Source organism: Eubalaena glacialis, chromosome 12 (assembly GCF_028564815.1).
Source record: "Eubalaena glacialis isolate mEubGla1 chromosome 12, mEubGla1.1.hap2.+ XY, whole genome shotgun sequence".
NCBI classification, from domain to species: domain Eukaryota; kingdom Metazoa; phylum Chordata; class Mammalia; order Artiodactyla; family Balaenidae; genus Eubalaena; species Eubalaena glacialis.
Genome location: NC_083727.1, coordinates 88,265,404 through 88,290,183, shown reverse-complemented (window position 1 = coordinate 88,290,183; position 24,780 = coordinate 88,265,404). Strand labels below are relative to the sequence as shown.

At 35.4% G+C, this 24,780-nt stretch overlaps 1 protein-coding gene across 1 annotated transcript in view; it reads left to right on the top strand.

The window, feature by feature from the left end:
- EYS (eyes shut homolog) overlaps positions 1 to 24,780 on the top strand; it is a 1,734,738-nt gene that overhangs the window by 1,162,214 nt on the left and 547,744 nt on the right. The window contains exon 28 of the mRNA XM_061207220.1: positions 2,147 to 2,259. Coding sequence (XP_061063203.1) covers positions 2,147 to 2,259 — 113 coding nt within the window. The remainder of the gene's footprint in view (positions 1 to 2,146; positions 2,260 to 24,780) is intronic.

The following is a 24,780-nucleotide window of genomic DNA, read 5'->3' as shown; positions in this document are numbered from 1 at the left end:
CATATACCCTGAGAAAACCATAATTCAAAAGGAGTCATGTACCACAATGTTCATTGCAGCTCTATTTACAATAGCCAGGACATGGAAGCAACCTAAGTGTCCATGGACAGATGAATGGATAAAGAAGATGTGGCACATATATACAATGGAATATTACTCAGCCATAAAAAGAAATGAAATTGAGTTATTTGTAGTGAGTTGGATGGACCTAGAGTCTGTCATACAGAGTGAAGCAAGTCAGAAAGAGAAAAACAAATACCGTTTGCTAACACATATATATGGAATCTATTAAAAAAAAAAAAGGGTCTGAAGAACCTAGGGGCAGGACAGGAATAAAGACACAGATGTAGAGAATGGACTTGAAGACACAGGGAAGGTGAAGGGTAAGCTGGGACGAAGTGAGAGAGTGGCATGAACTAATATATACTACCAAATGTAAAATAGCTAGCTAGTGGGAAGTGGCTGCATAGCACAGGGAGATCAGCTCGGTGCTTTGTGACCACCTAGACGGATGGGACAGAGAGGGTGGGAGGGAGGCACAAGAGGGAGGAGATATGGGGCTATATGTATATGTATAGCTGATTCACTTTGTTATAAAGCAGAAACTAACACACCATAGTAAAGCAATTATACTCCAATAAAGGTGTTAAAATATTGTGATAAAAATAAAAAATTAAATTTGATAAACTAAACCATTCATGAGGCCCATAAAACTTTAAGCTAACAATTACAAATGAATATTTTCCCTTCTGCAGTACATAAGAGCCAAATGTTTCTATTTTCCTTGTTATCAGCTGACTTCTTTTTGAAATACTGTTTTGTTTTCTAATTCAGTCATTTTTTACGCTTGAGAGAGTGTTACTTGCTGAGAGGATTTGCAGTATATTTGAGCCTACATCAGAAAGAGGATGAAAATGTTTAAGAGTTTTAAAACTAAGACTCAAGTTAAAAGATGAAATAAAATACATTCACCCAAAAAATGTTTATACAAGTCAAAAGCTTGCTTTCTTTCTCTTCCCTTCTTTCTTTTCTTTTTCTTTCTCTCTTTTTTCTCTCTTTCTTTCTCTCTTTCTTTCCTTCCTCCCATCTATGTTTTTCTTTTTCTTTCTTGATTTCTTGTTTACTTTCTTTTTCTTTCTTTCTGATGTTACACTCAATGAGAAGCCAAGTCTTGAGAATGTGAACAGTGTATATTAGTAATTCAAAAATCAAGGTGGACAACTTATTTTTCAGTGTCTAAATTCAATGATTGCCCTGGTCATGATTTGCTCCATCTTAGCTTGAATTTTTTAATAATAGTGAGAAACAGAAGACAGAACCTGAAATAAATACTCATTTCTAACTATTGAATCCTTTTAGTTTTTCTAATTTCTTTTTTTAACATAATGTAAATTTATATAGACATATAATTACTGGTGTCATACTGTATATTCACAGTGAATACAATGAGAAGCCATGTCTGTTTACGAGGTTATATTTGTTCATCAAAATGAATGCTTTCCAAAGTCATTTTCTCTTTTTGCTCTTGGCCCTTTGGCAATCTTTCTGGATATCTTGTTTTGCACAAGTTATTCCAAAAAGGATAAGCCACACAACTGAACACAAAAGACATGCAGAATGCATCAGGGCTACAGGATGTGACAAATATTTGTAGCTTATTCTGTGTTTCCTTTGGCCCTGGAAAGAGAAATTTTTCTTGATGTTCCATAGCTGTGGATGGGATAAGGTAACTAATGTCAAAAGAAAAAGTACAAGGAACAGAGGCAAAAGATGGAAGAGTGTAACTTCTTGATGGATAGGATGAGTGTATCAGCTTTTTTCCTATGTTCCAATAAATAATGAAAATGTTTTCTTTATTCCTATGAGTGACTTTGTGTAGTTCATACCATAATAAGATACAGATTCCAAGTAATTTTTGACTAAAATGGTACTTTCCTACTAATGTTTAGAATAATATTTATGAAAGAGTTGTATTAATTTCTACCAATATATTGAATAAATCAAATCAGACCCCCCAATCTGATTGTACTCTCTGACTAGTTTGCAGCAAGAATAATACATTGTAGAAATAATATAAATTACACTCTCTCTCTTTCTCTCTCTGCCTCTCTTCCTCTCTCTCCCTCCTTCCCCTCCTCCCTCTCAGATTTCTGGACCAGTTGAGAATTTTACTGGCTGCATAGAAGTTATAGAAATCAATAACTGGGGATCTTTCATCCCATCCAAGGCAGTGAAAAAAATTCACATTGACAGTTGCAGGTAAGACACTACTAATGATTTCTCAAATACTTGTTCAAATAACCAACTCCAAAAGTAACATATCCATTTGAAATCATCTAATCAGGACTAGAATATATTTTCTTCATTTTGCTTTCTCTTCCACTTTTACATTTTACGTTACTTTCTTTACAGACTATAGCATTTTTAAGCTACATCCCTATTAAGTTGGACCATTTATTTATAATGAGTTTCTGCTTTGTGCCGTATAAGATTCAGCATATCTACCAACAAATGATCAGTTAAATATAATCAGAAAACATCGTCTCTCAGAGCATTTCGAATATAAGCACACTGACGGTCATGTATGTGGTGTATTGTTTAGGATAGTGTTTAATTCTAAAATATTACTCTCAAAAAGTTGTCATTGTGCTTAAATTTTCATTATTGGTGACATTCTTTTCAGACAATCTGCTTCTGGATACAGAAATCTCTACCTTTGGGGCAGAGGGTGGTGGAGCAGGACAGCATAAAAGCCTGTTTGTCAACAGAAGAAACACACTGATATATTCTACTAAAAATTTTTGAAATATTGAAATTCTACTATTCACTATGGTTTAAGGTGAATAAACAGTCACACAGTGACTGTCCTTAAGGAGTTTATAGTGTAGTAGAGGAGATATTGATGAAATATTCAAATTAACATGTAAAAATGAAGAGTGCTTTAAGAAAAATAAAAACAGAAGGCTATAAGAACATTACATATTTGAATATAGCCAAATATTTCCTTCACGGGTAGGGGGAAATTGTGTATATTCAAAAATTAAGGAAATACTTCAGAAAGTAAAAGGATAATTCATTCCTCATTGTTTCCTCTTTGGCTAATACATTTAAATATTTATGTGGCACCTATGATACCGTGGTAGACAGGGTGCTTTTTTGTTTGCTTGTTTTGTTTTTAATCAAATGAAAACCTAATATCTTACAAATTCACACTGAATAAGTTCTAGAAAATTTAATATAAATCCAACACCAGTAAGTCCTTATATTTTACCATTTATTCCTAATTTATGTTGAAAGTCTATCTCCATTTTTAATTGGTTTGCAGTTAGCAGTATTTCCTAATATTTAACTCTGAAATTCTTTGCTCTCTACCTCTGTGTGAAATACTATGATCTGTTAACTTATAGTTAAATGAATTAAGGGCAGTCACTAGGTAGCAAATTCATTGAAAATGATAGAATCTTTCTATAATTTATATAATAATCTGCTAATTTAGCAATTTGATAAGCAAACTACTTTTTTAATTTTGTGAAAGTAGGGCACATTTAACTTTTGTTTTAAGAATGAGTATAAAAGCCGCATAGCACAGGGAGATCAGCTCGGTGCTTTGTGACCACCTAGAGAGGTGGGATAGGGAGGGAGGGAGATGCAAGAGGGAAGAGATATGGGGACATACATATATATATAACTGATTCACTTTGTTATAAAGCAGAAACTGACACACCATTGTAAAGCAATTATACTCCAATAAAGATGTTAAAAAAAATGAGTGTAAAACAAAACCAAAAATTGTGTGATCTCAGCTATCTGCAAGGCAATTCTTAACCTTGTCTTTTCTTGTTCTTTCTTCTCTAGAGGACCTATTTTGTTTACATCCCATGCCATTCGGTCGTTTGACCTCCATTTTGTGATATTGGTTCTTCTACAAATATGAAGTGATATTATCCCTCCCTATGATATCCAGCACAGCTGTGAACATATAAAAGGCACTTTACTTGTGTTTGGAGTTAGAGAAAGTGGATACTATTAAATTTCTCTGGACATTTACACTGTCCCTCTCACCAACTACTACCACCACTTTATTTTATTTAAGACCACTTCTCCTAAGAGAGCTATTATATTGGATTGGTTTGTAATAGTTTTCAAAGCCTAATTCTCTAAATTATTGGTTGTATGACACTGAGTAAGGTTTAAATTTGCCTGATTCCTCAGTCTTCTCTGTAAAATCAGAAAAGTAACCTTTCCCTCATAATTATAAAGAAGATAAAATTGGACTGTCTTCTCTGTTTAAAGTTCAGTGAGACTGGTCTTCTTTGCCAAATTTTCCACCATTTCCAGAAAGTTGCCCTCTAGTCCTTTCTCCAGAAGCCCCTGCATCATCTCCCCAAGCCCTTCTTCACTAGTCTGGCTGCTTCTCAACATTTATGATCTCATCAGAGAGGCCTTCCTAGACCTCCCAAAATGAAGTGACCTCCCATGCATGTCTCCTAGTCACTCTTTATTTCCATAATTTGTTTTTTATTCTTTATGAGAGATGCCACTATTTGAATGTAGTTTTCATTTGATCATAAGTTTCCTTGATGGCTCCCTTATTATGACCTGAGCTCCTTGCAGGCATGGACTCTACAGGCCTCTTCCACTCCTGTTTCCCCAGGGCCTCGAATAGTAGATGATCAAAGATGTGCCGTATAAAATATTTTGTGATCCTACTATGAATATTTCTTCAAACAATTTTTTATTATGAAATTCCTTTTAGATTCACTGTACCAAGTGATTCTCAAACATTTTGGTCTTTGTGCTCTTAAAAATTATTTTGACTGCAAAGAGCTTTTTTACATGGAATTATTTATCAGTATTTACCATACTAGAAATGACAACAGAAGAGTTTTAAATATATTTATTATTTAACTCATAAAATGAAAAGACATATTTGCTACATAACCTCAAATAATATGTTTTTATGAAAAATAAATACACTTACCAAATCAACAAATAAAAATAATGAGAATATTGGTGGTTTCACATTTTTTTGCAAATATCTTTAATGTCTAGCTTAATGAAGATACTGGATTTTGATGTATGTTTCTGCATTCAGTCTGTCCAGTAACTGTTCTGTTGAAGTAGCTGAAGAAATTCAGTCTTCACATAGATATGTACTTGGAAATAATAGGGGTACTTAAGTAGCCTTTTCAAGCAACTGGGAATACTCATCTTTGATATTACACCAAAACTTGGTAAGCTATAGATTGTTAAACATTAGTTGCAATGTGAAATGTAAAATCCAATCAGTGAACTTTTCATATTCTGTAAATGAAAATCCATTGTTTTATCTTGCATTTTGAATGAATCTTCTACCCATGCACAATTTTGTACTATGTCCAGAAAAATATTGGTTCTTTGAGTTATTCAGGTAACCCAAATGTCAACACATATCAATATAAAATATTGAAAAATCTTATCTGTGAATATCCCCTCCAATCTCACCAGAGTGTCTTTAAGTATTGTAAAGCTGTCAAGTGCAAAAGGGTGCATTTTAGATTTTTCCAAAATTCTAATATTTGCCTTAAAACTCAATTTTTATCAATGGCATTGAATACTGTTAGTTGTTTTCCTTGAAGTGACAGTCTCATTTTGTTTTTGAGAAAATGTCTACCTAATACCTAAGATTGCATAACCATAGTTTGAATACTAGTTCTTTGAAGTAAAATTGTCTGCCATGAAAAGAAGCAGCTAGTTGCTCTCACACATCAAAAAATCACAAATTGCTTCTTCTGGAGGCAACCTTCACATTTCAGCACGCAGAGAAGTATACTTTATGCATACTCCCCTTTGCTTCACACACATTAGTAAAAAGACATATACTTATAAATTATAATTTTAAAAAATAATAATTTTGCCACTGCCTCAAGTACACTCATGTGAAATTTGGATTTTTAAACTGTTAGTAGAGAACACTATACCTGTTAGTATAACTTGGTACTACTATTTTTAGTCATCAGCAGTTTTCTCCACCATTGTTCTTGGATCACCAGTGCAAATGTAAACACAGTGAAAAAGTCAAATAACATCTTAGTATCATTATTAAAAATATTTTAACCTCACAGGCCATATGAAAAAATATTGCTGTCTCCCAGACTCTATAGGATCTCCCATGAGAACTGCTGCTTTCCTTTAAAATGCCTGATGGCACTCTGTTTACCTGATCATTACAACAAGGCTTCTCTACAGATGGCTGTTTCTACAGTAGAGGACTCTGGGTGATTCAGAATTTTCTTACAGGGACTGTAGTCTTAGCATCTGATATTACTTTTAGCACTGAGATGCTGCCATTGAGAAGCCAAAACCAAAATTAATACTAGTTCCTGTCTTACACACATAAAGTGAATATCCCCAAAATTTGTGGATCTCTTGCTTGATGCATTTTTTAATTGACCAAAAGACTTAAATTTTTAGAATAATATGTTCTAGTTCCTCACCTCTTTCTTAGCAATCAACTTTATACTGGTGATATAAGAAAATCCAGCAGTAACTGGAAATTTCAGCATAGCACTGACAAGAAAATCAATTCACCTATTATGGTATTTGGGGTTTTGTTTATTTTGTTGTTGTTGTTTGTTTGCTTGAATTTTTCTACCAAGGTTTTTTTCCAGTGATAGAATTGACAATCATATTTATTTATATAACAAATCCTTTCACCTTTAGATTGTTATGTTATTTCCTGTCTATTTTTTTTAAACATGGAAGAAATTGCTTTGTCTTTTTTTTAAATTCATTTTTGTATTATTTATTTTATTTTTGGCTGCGTTGGGTGCTGCAAGCAGGCTTTTCTCTAGTTGCGAGAGAGCGGGGGCTACTCTTGATTGTGGTGCTCAGGCTTTTCATTGCCATGGCTTCTCTTGTGGAGCGCGGGCTCTAGAGCGCAGGCTCAGTAGTTGTGGCGCACGGGTTTAGTTGCTCTGGGGCATGTGGGATCTTCCCAGACCAGGGCTCGAACCCGTGTCCCCTGTATTGGCAGGCAGACTCCCAACCACTGCACCACCAGGGAAGCCCCTATTTCCTGTCTATTTTAATAGGAACCTATATTTACTTCACCTGTGTTCTTAATAACTACATAGTGTATACCTCAGGCAGGAACTTTTCACCATGTACTGGCTTATGTCTTATATGAATGTGATCTTCCATTCAGGCTCAGGGATCAGGTACCAATGTAGTATGATGTCAAGAACAGCTAAATCAGTTATTCCTCCTCCAGTTTTCTTCCCTAGAGAGGCACCCTGATGTGATCCAGTGACACTCTGATGAGCCTTATTAGAAATAGTAAAACATTGGAAAGCAGGGAAATGGATGTTTAAAAGGATGGTAAACATGATGAAATACAAGCCAGCTGAAAAGAATGAAATTCACCTATATGTGTCAATATGGATAGATCTTATAACATATTGAGTGAGAAAAAATGATAACTATGGCAGCATACCATTTTTGTGCACTTTTAAAGCTGCATTATATCCAAACAGCCATCTTACCCTTTATTACACATTCTCAAATGTCTCTATATATTATTAAATAGTCTGGATTAAGTTTTATTTGTACTCTCTTTTAAATAATTACTATTTCTGAAGGAGTATGTTATGATAATGGTAAGAAGTATTCAAGTCAAAGGCAATGATTCAGAAACCAAAGGCTGAAAGCACCAGAGATCATTTTCTACTTTTTAACTGTTTGTTTACAGATCATTGCAACAGGCCACTAGTATCATTAAAATGAGTATTATTGGCTTTTCAGAAAGGAGTAAGTTATATAGTACATAACATGCTGTTATAAATTTGTGGTGCCAATCTAAATGCCCTACTATTAAATAAATATTTGATTTAAATGTTTTATTAGTAAAAGATTAAGGCATACAGTTTTAACATCCTAAGTAATATGTAAAATGTCATTTATTTTTTTTAAAAAACCCTCCACCATCATTTTTAAGTAGACAGTATGAACCTTCAAAACAAAATCTAAAAGAAAAATTTGATTACTCAGAAATGGGAATCCAAAGGTTGATCATTTATTACCTTCAAAAACATAATAAAATAAGATCTAAAATGAAATAATATGTTACAATTTTCTCCAGTTTTTTAACCAGTCTGATACTTGTCTCACCACAATGTGCCGATATGAGATCGATGCACTCTTGGTTTCCTAGAGACGTGATTATCATTTACAAGTAAAGGCCAGATGATGGAGAAGAGTTGAAATTGTGGTTTAGTATTCAATGTACATTTGTACATTTGGGACTGAAGAGATGAGAGCTTGCCATGTGAAGCTGAATCTATCACAGCTGTAGGAACTCTGTTTTGAATGTGTCTGCCCTGACTTGCCTACCTTTCATGACCGCCAGCTGAGTGTAATGGTTTCGGGTAGATGAACCGTGCCATGAGTTGCTGATTCCCATGATGAGGACAATAGTATAGGAGAATTTTAATATCTACTACGAAGTTTAATAACAGATGACTATAGTTAATAATACTGAACTGAACACTGAAAATTTGCAGTAGATTTCAGGTGCTCTCACCATAAAAAATGTGGTAACTATGTGAGGAGATGGATATGTTAGTTAGCTTGACTATAATAAACATTTTACTACATATATGTTTATCAAATCATCATATGTACACATTAAATATATATTTTCATTAAAATAAAAATAATAAGTTTCAAAGGAAGCACCTAATATCTACAGTATTATTAACAACCATCATCATTTTGTACATTAAATCTCTAGACTTATTCATCCTACATAACTGCAGCTTTGTAACCTTTAGCCAACATCTCCCCACTTCCGACACTTACCTACCCCTAGTAACCACTGTTCTATGCTCTACTTCTGTGTATTTGACTTCTTTAGATTTCACGTATGAGGTCATGTAATATTTTTCTTTCTGAGAATAGCTTATTTTTTTAACCTTTTTTTATTGAAATACAGTCAATTTACAGTGTTGTGTTAGTTTCAGGTATACAGCAAAGTGATTCAGTTATATGTATATATTGTATATATATATATTATATATATATAACCTTTTTCAAATTATTTTCTGTTATAGATTATTAAAAGATATTGAATATAGGTCCCTGTGCTATACAGTAGGTCCTTGTTGTTTATCTATTTTATATATAGTAGTGTGTATATGTTAATCCCAAACTCCTAATTTTAAAAATTCAAAAACATAATGCTGTAATTTATATCAAAGTGTGTTATGCCTGTATTTTCCTCTAGGAGTTTTAAAGTATCCAGTCTTACACTTAGATTTTTCTTTAATGTTTTTTTCTTGGAATATATTTGATTTACAATGTTGTGTTAGTTTCAGGTGTACAGCAAAGTGAATCAGTTTTACATATACATATATCCACTCTTTTTTTAGATTCTTTCCCATATAGGCCATTACAAAGTATTGAACAGGGTTCCCTGTGCTATACAGCAGATTCTTATTAGTTATCTGTTTTATATATAGTATTGTGTATATGTCAATCTCAGTCTCCCAATTTATCCCTCCCCCCATCTCCTGGTAGCCATAAGTTTGTTTTCTACATCTGTTTTGTAAATAAGTTCATTCATACCCTTTTTTAGATTCCACATATAAGCAATATCATATGATATTTGTCTTTCTGTGTCTGACTTACTTCACTCAGATCTACTTCGAGTTTATTTTGTTTATGGTGTTAGAGAATTTTCTAATTTCATTTTTTTTTACATGTAGCTGTCCAGTTTTCCCAGCACCACTTATTGAAGAGGCTTTTTCTCCATCGTATAGTCTTACCTCCTTTGTTATAGAAATTGACCATAAGTGCATGGCTTTATTTCTGGGCTTCCTATCCTGTTCCATTGATCTGTATTTCTGTTTTTGTGCCAGTATCATACTGTTTTGATTCCTGTAGCTTTGTAGTATAGTCTGAAGTCAGGGAGCCTGACTCCTCTAGCTCCATTCTTCTTTCTCAGGATTGTTTTAGTTATTTGGGGTCTTTTGTGCTTCCATACAAATTTTACATTTTTTTTTGTTCTAGTTTGTGAAAAATGCCATTGGTAATATGATAGGGACTGCATTGAATCTATATACTGTCTTGGGTAATATGGTCTTTTTGACAATATTGATTCTTCCAATCCAAGAATACAGTATATCTTTCCATCTGTGTCATCTTCAATTTCTTTCATCAGCATCTTGTAGCTTTTAAAGTACAGCTCTTTTGCCTCCTTAGGTAGGTTTGTTCCTAGGTATTTTATTCCTTTTGATGCTAGCTCATTTCACTTACCATACTGTCCTCCACTTTCATGCATGTTGCCATAAATGGCAGGATCTCCTTCCTTTTAAAGACTGAATAATATTCCAATCAATTATATATACCTATGAAAATTTCTTTATTCATTCATCCATTGGCAGACATCAGGTTGTTTCCATATATTGGTTATTACTTCAATGAGCATTGGGGTGCAAATATCTCTTTGAGGTACTCATTTCATTTCCTTTGGGTATATGCCCAGAAAAGGGATTGCCAGATCATATGGTAATTCTATTTTTAGTATCTTGAGGAATCTCCATATTATTTTCCATAGTGGCTCTGCCAATTACAATCCCACCAACAGTATACAGGTCTCCCATTTCTTCAAATCCTCCTCCAAACTTGTCATCTTTTGTTTTTGTGGTAATAAGCTCCCTAACAGGTGTGAGGCGATATCTCATTGTGGATTTGATTTGCATTTCCTTATGAGTAGCGATGTTGAGCAAGTTTCCACATGCTTGTTGACCATTTGTGTATCTTCTTTGGAAAAATATCTACTTGGGTCCTTTGCCCATTTTTAAAATCAGATTATTTGCCTTTTTTTGCTATTGAGGTGTATGAGTTTCTTATATATTTAAGATATTAACCCTTTATCAGTTATATGGTTTACACATATTTTCTCCCAATATATGTTGCCTTTTCCTTTTGTTAATTGTTTCCCTTGCTGTGCAGAAGCCTTTTTTTTTTTTTTTTTAATGTAGTTCCTTTTGTTTATTGCTGTTTTTGTTGCTTGAGCTTTTGTTATCATATCCAAAATATCATTTCCAAGGGCCAATGTCAAGGAGTTTTTCCTTATATAAAACCCTTCTAGGAGTTTTACAGTTTCAGGTCTTATAGTTAAGTCTTTAATCCATTTTAAGTTGGTTTTTGTTTATGGTATAAGATAAGGGTTCAATTTCATTCTTTTGCATGTAGACATCCAGTTTCCCAACACAATTTATTGAAATTTATATTAAATATGTAGATTTATATGGACTATATATTAAAATTTTTTAAAGATGATGTCAACTATATCAAGTATTTTAACCATTTAAGATTTAAGATTTAAAATCATTTAAGGTTATTGTGGAAGCTTTGCTTCATAAAGTCATACTATGGAAAATGTTTTAGCTGTATTTTAATCAAATTCTACAGTTCTACAGGGAAAGTGCAGAGATGATCTACTACGTACTTGGAAAATATTTGTATTTTCTCGGACAGCTAGACTCGCTCCCATATATCAAAGTTTTTTGTTTGTTCTTGTTTTTAATTTTGTAAATATATGGGAATTTGGGAATAAAAAGATACATATATATGCTTGGAAATAAGTTTTCTTTAATTTCTGGATTCTCCAAATAAAAACTAGATAATCCCAGTGGTCTTAATAATAAATAAAATTTAGAAAATGCATAGTTCTTATATCTATAACTGAAATTTTTATTATTTCTTATATTTTGTGATATATCTGATATATTCAGTTTCTTTCACAATATGTTTAAATGATTTCTCCTCTAGAATTCTGTAATGGATTTGATCACATATTTCAGGATTCTTTTGATTCGAGAATGGCAAGGTAGCTTTAATCTGTATGAGTAGAGGTTTTTTAAGAGTACATATGGGAAAAAAGAATAGACACATGAGTTATCCAATGACTAGACATGCAATTGTGTCTAAAGATACATTAGAATAGAGATAGTAAGTGCATAATTAAAGTCTTTTAACAATCTAGGCTTTATTACCATCTAAGGTACTTAATTGCATATTTGTGTAAATATTTATATTTCTTGCAATTCCTCAAATATCAGGAATGGAGTGATCATTGTGAAATCATAATTTCCTTTAATGTATTTAAAAATGACTTGATCCCCATGCATATGTAAATTCTGTTCTCCCCATGATCACTAGGGAACTTATGTTTAAAAGTATAACTTTTGTCACACTCTTTTTACTTACATTCCTCAAGTGAAGTGACACCCTGATGTCACTTGCACTCTGATTCTAAAGCTCAGAGCAATCAAGTGGGAAGGTGAGAACAGTGACTCTAGAACCATGCCTTAGATGGTTTGGTGCCATATTATCTGTGTGACTTAATGCTTCCTTCATTTTTATGTGGTGATGGTGTCAAGAATGCTGGCCACACTGTGTTGCTGTAAGAGATGCATGATTAAATATACATTTAAAAAAATTCTTAGAATAGTGTCAAATACCTAGCAGGAACTTATCATTATTAGCTATTGTTTTCATTGTAATTGTTGTTTCTCCTTTGTTCCTCCTCATATTAAAACTCAACGTTATCCTTTTTCCTAGATTTTTCCAAAGAAAAGCTAACATGAAATTAGGGTGGTGGAGGTTAGGAAAAAGGGGTCAAGTATTTCAGAGAACAGAATAACAAGGCAGAAATATGAAACATTGAATATTATCCACCTTTGGTTTTAGAAATCCCTTGACCATTTCCACCTCAGGTATTTCTTAAGATCTGTTCTGGGCCTCAGTCCCAACCTTATTTTAAGTTGTGTGCCCTCCCTAGAATATGTCCTCATCTTATTATTCTAGGAATCCTTAATCCCTCACACTCTAGAAACTCAATTTAAAATTTTCGTATCATAGTAAGAAGAGCAATTAACTTTCATTATGTCATTTTTTTTTTTTTACTTCTGCACTATGTCTCAGGCCTATATTTTTGGAATTAAATGTTCTGTCATATTTCACAAATAAACGCAATTCTTTCCCTAAAAGTAAGTAAAAATATATATTTTTTCTTATTACACAGATTTGATCACAAAACATGTTTAATATGCTGCAACTCCAGAAGTATTGCCTTTGTTGAGTTACACAGATGGAGACTAGAGAACCTTTTAATTGCTAGTTAACTAGATGGTTTTATGAAAAGTGGGTTTGACTCAAGTTGGTGTATTTCTGTGGCAGAAAAGTTAATGTCAGATATACCAAGTTTCAAAGTTCAGCTCTACTGCTTCCTATAAAAATAACCTTGGCAAAATTACTTAACCTCTGTATTTCAGTTTCCTTACCTGTAAATAAGGACAATAAAAATGGTTGACATGAGGACTGAATGACATTGTATAGAAGCAATGCACTTAGCACATTGCTTGGACATGGGAAGGTCTTCCATTTTGGTAACTCTTATGATTAGCCATCTTCACATATGTTTATTTGACCTCATTTCCAATCAACTAGGAGAATAGTCATCTAAGAAGAATAATGATTTCCATGAGAAGTTCAAACATGCTAACTTTATTTTTTTAACTATTTTTCCCAGTACAAAATGAACAAAAAAATATACTAAAATAAATAAGAAGAAATAGATGCAAAGACACTTAAGAGCAGAATACAAATAAGAAATTTTTAGGTTTTTGTTAAACTATAAATTGGGTTCATTTCTATTCGAATTTAACTTTTTCACTTTGCATAAGGTTTTTTAACTGAATATATTTTCATTTCTCTGCATTGTAGAAACTTCCCAATGTTCTATTCCTGTTTCATTCAAATCTCTGTGCATTGTATGCTTTTCTTGATAATTGAAAGATATCAATATTTATATTTTAAAGTCTATTTTAATACTTGTGAAATGAAACATTCAAGAAAAAGAAGTTATTTTTAGTTTTGCAATGAAATGGATATAGATAGCTTTTACTTATACAAATATATCTGGTAGAAATTGATAGGAATATTTTTTCAAATGGTATTATTTGAGAGTCTGATAATATATAACATGTTTTCTTATTATGAATAATAGTACCCATGGTAGTGTTCATGATTAATAATGGCTCTGCAAAAACTATCTCCTATGTTCAAAACAGTGATGAGCCTGGGAATGTCATATACCTCAGGGCCCTAGAGATTCTATACACTGCACTACACTTTAGACATATTTTCAATTTCTACTTTTGTTATTAATTGATGGCAGTCTTCCAAGTGCTTACTATTACTTTCAGAATAAGAGTTAAATTCTCTACCAGCTTTGCAACAAAATGGTTCATTCACCCCCTCCATAATAGAGAACTGCCCCACAGAAATAGTCGCACAGCCAAGAACACATTTGTTCAATTCTCTCCACAACCCACCCACTCCCCTTCTTGCATTTGAGTGGGATTATGGAGCTAGTTCTCATCCATGGATGTGAGCTGAAGTAAAGTGTCTGATCTCTGGCCTGTGATGTTCAGGAAGTGCATTTATTGTCATTTACTAGATGAAGAGAACTTTAAGGATCTAACATATGATAGAAAGCTGACTGTTTCTGTAACCACTCCCAAAAAAAAAAGAATTAAGAATATATAATGCTGAGAGCAACACAGGCTTATTAAGATCTATCAGAGACATAAAAGAGCTAAGCCATGCAGCAAAGATCAATTCAGAGGATGCTCTGTCTCCTTCAAGCATGCTGTTCAGATGACCTCAAGGTAGCTGTCATTAAGTTGAGAGATAAAGATATAAGAGGAGAAGAAAACAAAAAAAATAAAACCAGCTTGAGAATTAGACAAGGAAAGAACATTACAGGTTGTTACTAAAACAGGCCAGGCCAGATACAAATAGAGTAGTGCTTTCTCAATGTTAATGGAAGTATACTGCCAAGAAACCACAAACCTGGATCCAAAAACACCCTGAAAATATAAAATGTCTCTAGGGCGCCCAAAGTTTTACCAGCATGAGACATTGTGTGAAAGACCTGCCTTCACTAAGGGACACATATTGCCCAGAGCGCAGTTCAGACACGACCAGGGAGGCAGTCCAGGCACCATGGACAGGGAATAAGTCTAATGGAAGAAATAACTCTCTACAGGGCTGAGGCAGAGGTGTCACCGGGGATAACTTCCTGTTTTGCATCATCTCTGTGCACTCCCACCCCTCGCCTTCTGAGGGGACATCCAGTGCCATTATCCTCTCCCTGCTGCAGCTGCTCAAATTAAGAGTGGGGATTGTTTTTGAGTCTGTAAGGAGCCACAGCCAGATCTGACGGGAAGGACTGGGCATCACCCAGAAACCCTTGACTTTGAGCTGGATGTAGTAGCTGGATGAGACTGGGAAGGGGCTGGGCATGTGCTATATGGAAGAAAGGGTCACGTATGGACAGTTAAGTAGCCAGAGGCACAGACTAAGGGAACCTCACTAGCTGTCAGCCAGCTTGGACTAAAGGCAGTTGCTGAGAGAGAGAGACGACCTTTTCCAGGCAACTTGCCTCTGAGTCCAAGTTCAGCAAACTGCAGCCACAGGATAAGTTCACCCACCACCTACCTGTCCTCACAAGGCCCAAGAACAAAGAAAGCTTTTTACAGTTTTAAATAGTTGGAAAAAAATTTTAAATATTGTTCTGTGTCCCTTATAAATTAAATAAAATTCAAATTTCAGTGCCCATAAATAAAGTTGTACTGGAACAGAGCCACACCCAGTCATTTACATATTATCTATGGCTGCTTTCAGGCTATAACCATAAAGCTGAGTAGTCATGACAGAGATGTATGGCCTTAAAAACAGCTTACAACATTTACTATCTACCTCTTTACAGAAAAAGTTTGCCTGTAGCTTATATAGGTGGTGCCCCAGAACTCATTCTCATCAATAGAATTGGAAGAGGAATGAATTATGTCACTTACTGACTAAAGCATATGAAGGAGGCCAGCTTTTTCTGCACTTTCTCTCTCCGCTCACCTTCTGGCTGGATGCAGAAGCCTCCAAGTCACTAGCTGATGGGGAGTCACAGGACGGAAGGATCTGAAGGTCCTGAGTCAGTGTATGGAGAAATCTTGCCCCCTAATCCCGTTGAATCAGAAGACTAGCATTAGGCCCCTAAGCAAGAAAAATGAATGGTTGTTAGGCCACTGAAAGTTCGTGGTTCCTTGGTTACAGCAGTGAAGATTATACAAACAGCAGTGTTTCTGCTTAGCCTCGGACATCCTTGCTCATCTGGTTCCAGGGTATCCCTCCAGCTCTGTCTTACCATTCCTCCATCCTACAAACAGTTTCCTTGATTTTACAATGTTTTTAACTCCTGCTGTGCTGTGGATATTGAGATAGATAAAGAAAGAGATCCTGTCATTAAGGAAGTCACAGCATCTTAGAGGGAGGAAGCACTGACAGACAATTATCATAACAGTGATGATTACTATATAAATACTTCCTTGGTGCCATGAGAGTGGCTGTGAGTGATGGAAAGACATCAGCAGACACAGGGAAAGTCCTTTAGTGTAGGTACAGGATGTGGCTTAGTAGCACAGAGTCACCACAGTTGGTCCCTTAATTCCCGAGAAGGTACTCAGCTGCAGCAGAGGCTGCCGGGTGTGGTGGACAGTCCCTTCAGGCCTTTCAAGAAACTCTCTGATTACCACGATCAGGTCCCTTTTTTGCAGACTCTGGCAATGTGTCTGCCCGCTCAGCAAGTATACATAACTGGTAACCTCAGAAAATCCTGTGTGCTTATTATGAGACTATATAAAATCAAGTTTCTGAGTCAAGTTTCTAAGAATACTATTTGGTCCCAGCTGGGTCTGACCACAGATGTGCCTGAGCTTTACCCCTGTAATATTCATTCATTCATTCATCTATTCAGTAAATATGTATTGACTTTTTAGCTGATGGTTGGGTTTTTTTCTAGGTATTGAGATATAAAGATGTAAAAAACAGGCCCCTTCTGCCCCTTGGGAAGCATAGTCTGGTGCATTTTCAGGAGAAAGGGGTGGAGAGATGGGAAAATACCAGTCAGAGCAGGCATCTCAGAATCAGACACTTTACCTGGTCTCCCTCCTTCAGAGTTTAAAACATCTTTCAAATGTTGGGGAGAGGTAGAGGCTTCCCATACCAAGGGCATCCCTGCTGTGGGTGAATATCATATTCCATAAAGGCACTGGGATACAACAAAACAAAACCAAGAGCCATTCTCCTGATGAATATATAAGTGCATAAGGAATTTTATGTTGCACGGAAGAAAGGCATCTATCCCAGCTTGAGAAAGGATGGGTATGATTTATAAAGGAAAGCATGCCTGATTTTGCTTCTGAAGTGAGAGTTTAGCAGAAGAAGAGGGGAAAGTATCCTAGATAAAGAGACAGGCATTTTTTTAATGGCTTGTTTTGTGTTTCTGGAGCAAAAATTCAAGACAGAAAGTCACGAGAGACCAGCTTCAAAATGTAAGCTCTAATGAGATGATGAAGGTTTGGTAGGTGGAGGGTTTGGAACAGTGGGCGGCAAGTTCAGACCTGCTTTTACCTGGCAGCTGGATCCCTGTATGTTGTTTGGAGCCTAAAATTCAAGATATGAGACTAGACTTAGGAAGACCGGATAGGAAGCTATTTCAATAATCTAAGGAAAAGTGAGTGCCTGACACAAATCAGTGTTGGCAGAAATAGAGAGGGATGGACACATCTTTTATTTAGAAGGAACAACAGCTAGATATAGCTACTGTGTCAAGCAGATTAAGAAGAAAAGAAGCCAAGAATGACTCCTAAGGTTTTGCTGAAGTATCAGGGTACAGTAGAGGGCATCAGCAAGTATCACCAGAGGAGATGCAGATGTTGATGGTGTGTCAGCCTGGGCTCCTCCTGTGCCCTGTAACCCCAGGGATCGGAAGAGAGAAAAGAAGAGAGTGACGTAGAGTTTACAAGAGGAAATGCTCTCGAGCCAGAGACTGCCCGACAATAAATGGGGTTGAGGGTTCAGTCTCACTGGTCTCTCCTAGAGGCTACATAAATGACTGCCTCTCAGGACAGTCCTCCAGGGGAGGAAGGGATACCCTGCTGAGCAGCACCTAAGGCTGGACGGACTGACCCACGTCTCTAGAAGTAGTGAGGCTCGGAAGATCTAAAGTGGTGCCTCTGAGAGTCTGATACAAATAGTAACATGCAAATTTCCATTTTGGACATGTAGATTTGAACTCTGTTTTTTTTAATTTTTGTTTTGTATTGGAGTATAGTTGATTAACAATGTTGTATTAGTTTCAGGTGTACAGCAAAGTGATTCAGTTATGCATATACATGTATCTATTCTTTTTCAAACTCTTTTCCCATTTAGGTTATTACGGCAGAGAACTCCACTCAATACTCACTCTTGTGGGAATAAGCCTCTGGCTAGATAGGTACAGCAGGCAGATTTATATTAGGGAGTCTGTGGCTTAAAGTAATGATATGAATAAAAAATATGTTTGGGAATATTAAATATAAAAATAGCAGATAAAACCATAAAAGTGAACAAAGGAATTCAAGGAAAGCTTGCAGAGCGAGAAGAGAGGTGGCCAAGTGCAAACATCTGAGCACTGTTTACTTCTTACAGCTGCCGGTCCATAAAGCACATGGAAGAGACAGCTCTTTGGAGGGTCTCCAACTGTCTTTTCGCATATCTTCTTGCATCAGAGTTTCATATACCAGTGACACCAGAGTTCTTCACAGGTGTTCTGTTTACCTGGAATGCTTTGTCATTCATATATCTCATTTGGGAACACATCAGTTCACTAATTCAATTATTCAAAATTTTGTATTGGAGCCCTTGCTAAGTGTTTGGGACTCAAGGCTGAACTTTCCAGACTTGCATCCTGACTCCATGGAACATTCAGTGAAGTTACTTCATACCAGCAATGGAGACTCCAAAAGTACAATATAAGCCCCCTGTGAAAATATGGTAATCTTTCTAGTCTGTTATTAAGCATGAGCAAGATATGGAGGACACTCAAGATATCTTGTTCCTTTTAAATAAAAATGATGCCATGATGTCCACTCTAAAGACAGAGATTGGCATTTGCAGATGTATGCACACCATTGGTGCATAAATGCTTCTGGTATTACTGTCTCCTGACATCCAAGAAAGGTCAGACCCTCCACATTGCTCTAGTGCTAACATAACAAAGATTGCAACTTCCAAAGACAACTCACTTGTTGCATATCTGCTCTCTAGCTGTTGTGACAAGTGTACTGAGATATAAATTGATTTTATTCATTGCAATGGTTAGCAAGAATATACAGCATTCAATCCTTTTCATTATACCATATGTTTATTTTCACATTCCAGTAAGCATTGCTTAAACTTTTAGGTGACAAAATTCCAAGGATTTAATATAGCATACTTTTAATATTTTGCAAAAATATATGTAAAATCATATCTCATGAACATGGTTGTCACTCTCTGAATGGTACACAAATTATTTTGTGACAGATACTGGACAACAATTGTCACTTTTAATAGTCCCTTTTTAGCTGTCATTGGAAGAGTGGCTAAAGGCAGTGATTTAATTAAACAGAGTGAAAATAGCTTTTCAATGTTACTTTCCATGTATATAGTTTTTTTTTAACATCTTGATTGGAGTATAATTGCTTTACAATGGTGTGTTAGTTTCTGCTTTATAACATAGTAAGTCAGCTATACATTTATGTATATCCCCATATCGCCTCCCTCTTGCGTCTCTCTCCCACCCTCTCTATCCCACTCCTCTAGGTGGTCACAAAGCACTGAGCTGATCTCCCTGTGCTATGCGGCTGTTTCCCACTAGCTATCTATTTCACATTTCGTAGTGTATATAAGTCTATGCCACTCTCTCACTTTGTCCCAGCTTACCCTTGCCTTTCCCCATGTCCTCAAGTCCATTCTTTACGTCTGTGTCTTTATTCCTGTCCTGCCCCTAGGTTTTTCATAACCATTTTTCTTTTTTTTAGATTCTGTATGTATGTGTTAGCATATGGTATTTGTTTTTATCTTTCTGACTTGCTTCACTCTGTATGACAGACTCTAGGTCCGTCCACCTCACTACAAATAACTCAATTTCATTTCTTTTTATGGCTGAGTAATATTCCATTGTATATATGTGCCACATCTTCTTTATCCATTCATCTGTTGATGGACACTTCCATATCCTGGCTATGGTAAATAGTGCTGCAATGAACATAGTGGCACATGCCTTTTTGAATTATGGTTTTCTCAGGGTATATGCCCAGTACTGGGATTGATGGGTCATATGGTAGTTCTATTTTTAGTTTTTTAAGGAACCTCCGTACTGTTCTCCATAGTGGCTGTATCAATTTACATTCCCACCAACAGTGCAAGAGGGTTCCCTTTTCTCCACACCCTCTCCAACATTTATTGTTTGTAGATTTTTTAATGATGGCCATTCTGACCGGTGTGAGGTGATCCCTCATTGTAGTTTTGATTTACATTTCTCTAATGATTAGTGACGTTAAGCATGCTTTCATGTGTTTGTTGTCAATCTGTATACCTTCCTTGGATAAATGTCTACGTAGGTCTTCTGCCCATTTTGGATTGGGTTGTTTGTTTTTTTGATATTGAGCTGCATGAGCTGCTTGTAAATTTTGGAGATTAATGCATTGTCAGTTGCTTAATTTGCAAATATTTTCTCCCATTCTGAGGGTTGTCTTTTCGCCTTGTTTATGGTTTCCTTTGCTGTGCAAAAGAAGTTTCATTAGGTCTCATTTGTTCATTTTTGTTTTTATTTCCATTTCTCTAAGAGGGAGGTCAAAAAGGATCTTTCTGTGATTTATGTCACGGAGTGTTCTGCCTATGTTTTCCTCTAAGAGTTTTATATGTCTGGCCTTACATTTAGGTCTTTAATCCATTTTGAGTTTATTTTTGTGTATGGTGTTAGGGAGTGTTCTAATTTCACTCTTTTACATGTAGCTGTCCAGTTTTCTCAGCACCATTATTGAAGAGGCTGTGTTTTCTCCATTGTATATTCTTGCCTCCTTTATCAAAAATACGATGACCATATATGCATGGGTTTATCTCTGGGCTTTCTATCCTGTTCCATTGATCTATATTTCTGTTTTTGTGCCAGTACCATACTGTCTTGATTACTGTAGCTTTGTAGTATAGTCTGATGTCAGGGAGCCTGATTCCTCCAACTCTGTTTTTCTTTCTCAAGATTGCTTTGGCTATTGAGGGTCTCTTTTTTTTCCATACAAATGGTGAAATTTTTTGTTCTACTTCTGTGAAAAATGCCATTGGTAGCTTGATAGGGATTGCATTGAATCTGTAGATTGCATTAGGTAGTATAGTTATTTTCACAATGTTGAATTCTTCCATTCCAAGAACATGATCTATCTCTCTATCTATCTGTATCATCTTTAATTTCTTTCATCAGTGTCTTATAGTTTTCTGCATACAGGTCTTTTGTGTCCTTAGTTAGGTTTATGCCTAGGTATTTTATTCTTTTTGTTGCAATGGTAAATGGGAGTGTTTCCTTAATTTCTGTTTCAGATTTTTCATCATCAGTGTATAGGAATGCAAGAGATTTCTGTGCATTAATTTTGTATCCTGCTACTTTACCAAATTCATTGATTAGCTCTAGTAGTTTTCTGGTAGTGTCTTTAGGATTCTCTATGTATAGTACCATGTCATCTGCAAGCAGTGACAGCTTTACTTGTTCTTTTCTGATTTGGATTCCTTTTATTTCTTCTTCTTCTCTGAATGCTGTGGCTAAAACTTCCAAAACTATGTTGAATAATAGTGGTGAGAGTGGGCAACCTTGTCTTGTTCCTGATATTAGTGGAAATGGTTTCAGTTTTTCACATTTGAGAATGATGTTGGCTGTGGGTTTGTCATATATGGCCTTTATTATGTTGAGGAAAGTTCCCTCTATACCTACTTTTTGGAGGGTTTTTATCATAAATGCATGTTGAATTTGTCTAAAGATTTTTCTGCATCTATTGAGATGATAATATTTTTTTCTCTTTCAATTTGTTAATATGGTTTATCACATTGATTGATTTGCATATATTGGAGAATCCTTGCATTCCTGGAATAAAGCCCACTTGATCATGGTGTATGATCCCTTTAATGTGCTGTTGGATTTTGTTTGCTAGTATTTTGTTGAGGATTTTTGCATCTATGTTCATCAGTGATATTGGTCCGTAGTTTTTTTTCTTTGTGACATCTTTGTCTGGTTTTGGTATCAGGGTGATTGTGGGCTCGTAGAATGAGTTTGGGAGTGTTGCTCCCTCTGCTATATTTTGGAAGACTTTGTGAAGAATAGATGTTAGCTCTTCTCTAAATGTTTGATAGAATTCGCCTGTGAAGCCATCTGGTCCTGGGCTTTTGTTTGTTGGAAGATTTTTAATCATAGTCTCAATTTCAGTCCTTGTGATTGGTCTGTTTATATTTTCTATTTCTTCCTGGTTCAGTCTTGGAAGGTTGTGCTTTCCTAAAAATTTGTCCATTTCTTCCAGGTTCTTGTATATATTTTTAACTTCTAGTAAACCATTGAGCTTTGACACTAACCTTTACTATTTCCATTATTTAAAATTGAAACAGAGATTGGGTGCTTGGTTTTTTTATATAAGCTAGTCATATTTCATCAAGCTCCCAAACATTTCTAGATTTTATACTGAAAATGCTCTGTTTTACAATCATTATTGTACCACATGATATTACTATAAAATAAAGTACAGACCATTAGACAAAATTAATATTCTAAGCATATTTAAAAAAAGGATTCATTCACTAGAGACAAATCGATGAAAAGATTATTTAAACTCAGGCCTATATAACTATAAAAGTACCAAGAATGTCAAAAAAAAAAAAAAAACCCATATATTGTCTTACTCCTTAAGAGAATAAAGTGATAATGGTTAAAAATATATTTTTTTTATATTTATATATCTTGAGTCATAGAGCCTGTTAGAGAAAAACTACCTTGACAGTGTGATGGACAAGATCCTATTTTCCAATTCAAATATTTCTTATTCACACATAACATTTTTCTATTTTAAAGATTTAACAATATCACTGCAAAACAAGATAGCTAAAAGTGGTCAAGTTTTAATACCACCGCCTTTGCCACATGTAAGCATGGCTACATGAACATCTCTATTGGTGTACCTTTTCTGATGCAAATTTTATTTTCATGTGACCAATACTCTGTCAACTCCCAGAGAAACATTTCCAGTGGGGATAATGGATACAAAATGAAAATCAGGCACCGTTGTATTCGTTGTATCATTTCTCCATTTTTTTGGGAAAATGTGTTACCATCCTTCAGCATTTGAAATTTAATTCCTTCAGCTCCATACTGGCTTCAGGTTGAAGGCCTTGGCAAGGCCTGCCAGGATCTCCTCAGTCACCCCCACGGTACCCTGGGGCCTGAGTCAGGGCAAATGTGGAGTAAGACATCTGAAACACAGCCAGGACCAACCCGAATGTATGAGTTATGAGTCTAACTTTGGAAAAGGAAAATTACGTTTGTTCAATCCCACTTTATTGCCAACAACAATGTACTAAATACTTTATTTTGCATTACTATTTGTACTATTTGTATTTGCGTTTGTACTATATGTGGAACGTCTATTATTTGTCCATCTTGTGGATGAGAAAACTGAGGTGAGATGTTTAGAAGCACATACAAAAACTTACAGATGTTGTAAAGTGGGGCCAGAATTTCATTTCAGCTTGTGAGCTTCTTCTAATAGATGAGAAATGACAAACTTTGGTTATCATCTCCCCAGGGAGATGCATAATTTGTTCATTCATTCACAAGTGTCTATTTATTCTATGACTATTTTAGAGCACTCACTATGTATCAGATTGTGTTCATTATGTATCTAGGTTATGGGAACACAGTGTGAACTAAAAGAAGTCCCTGTCATCACAGAACTAATATTCTAGTAGAGAAAGTGAGCAATAGACTGATAAATGAATAATTATATGGCCCAACTGTTGGAGATAAGTGATATATAAATGGCAAAATAAGAAATCAGAGAATATTGATTCGACCCTTGCTTAACCAACTAGTTAAGTTAGATTGTGAAAGAAAGGCATCTCTGTAAGGGTGGTGATTGAGAAAACACATGACCAAATGAAGGACCTACCGAGGAAAATATTTGGGGAGTTATATTTCAGGTAAAGAATCCGGCTAGCACAAAAGTCCTTAAGTGAGAATGAAGTTGGTGTATTCCAGTAACACTCCCTGGAGAAGAAGTGGGCAAGGAAACATGAGGTAAGACATTAGATAAGAAAGCTTCCTGGGGAACTGATGGTCCATATCAGAGACTTCAAATTTCCATTTAAGCGTGACTGGGAAATAATAAGAGTTTAGAGCAGTAAAGAGACATGACATAATACATATGCTAAATATATGTGATCTGGCTGCTGTGTGGTAAACAGATTGTAAGGGATGGAAGAGAAATTAGGGAAACAATTTTGGTAATCATGAAGATGGTGAGAAAGTATTGGAGTTGTGATTTTTTTTTTTCATGTAGAAGCAATGGACTTGCTGATGGATTGAATCACAGTGGAGTGGATTGAAAGAAACTTTTCTCAGGCATAAGATGATGGTGTCTTGACCGAGGGTGGTTTTCAAGTTAGTGGTAGTCAGTAACAAATCACCACAAGACCTACTAGTGTGAAACAATCATTTATTATGCTCATGAATTCCATGGGCCAGAAATGCCAGCAGAACACAAGACAGTAGGCTTGTTCCTCCTCACAGTGTTTAGAAATGACCTCAGCTGGAAGACCAGAAGGCTGGCAATTGGAGGC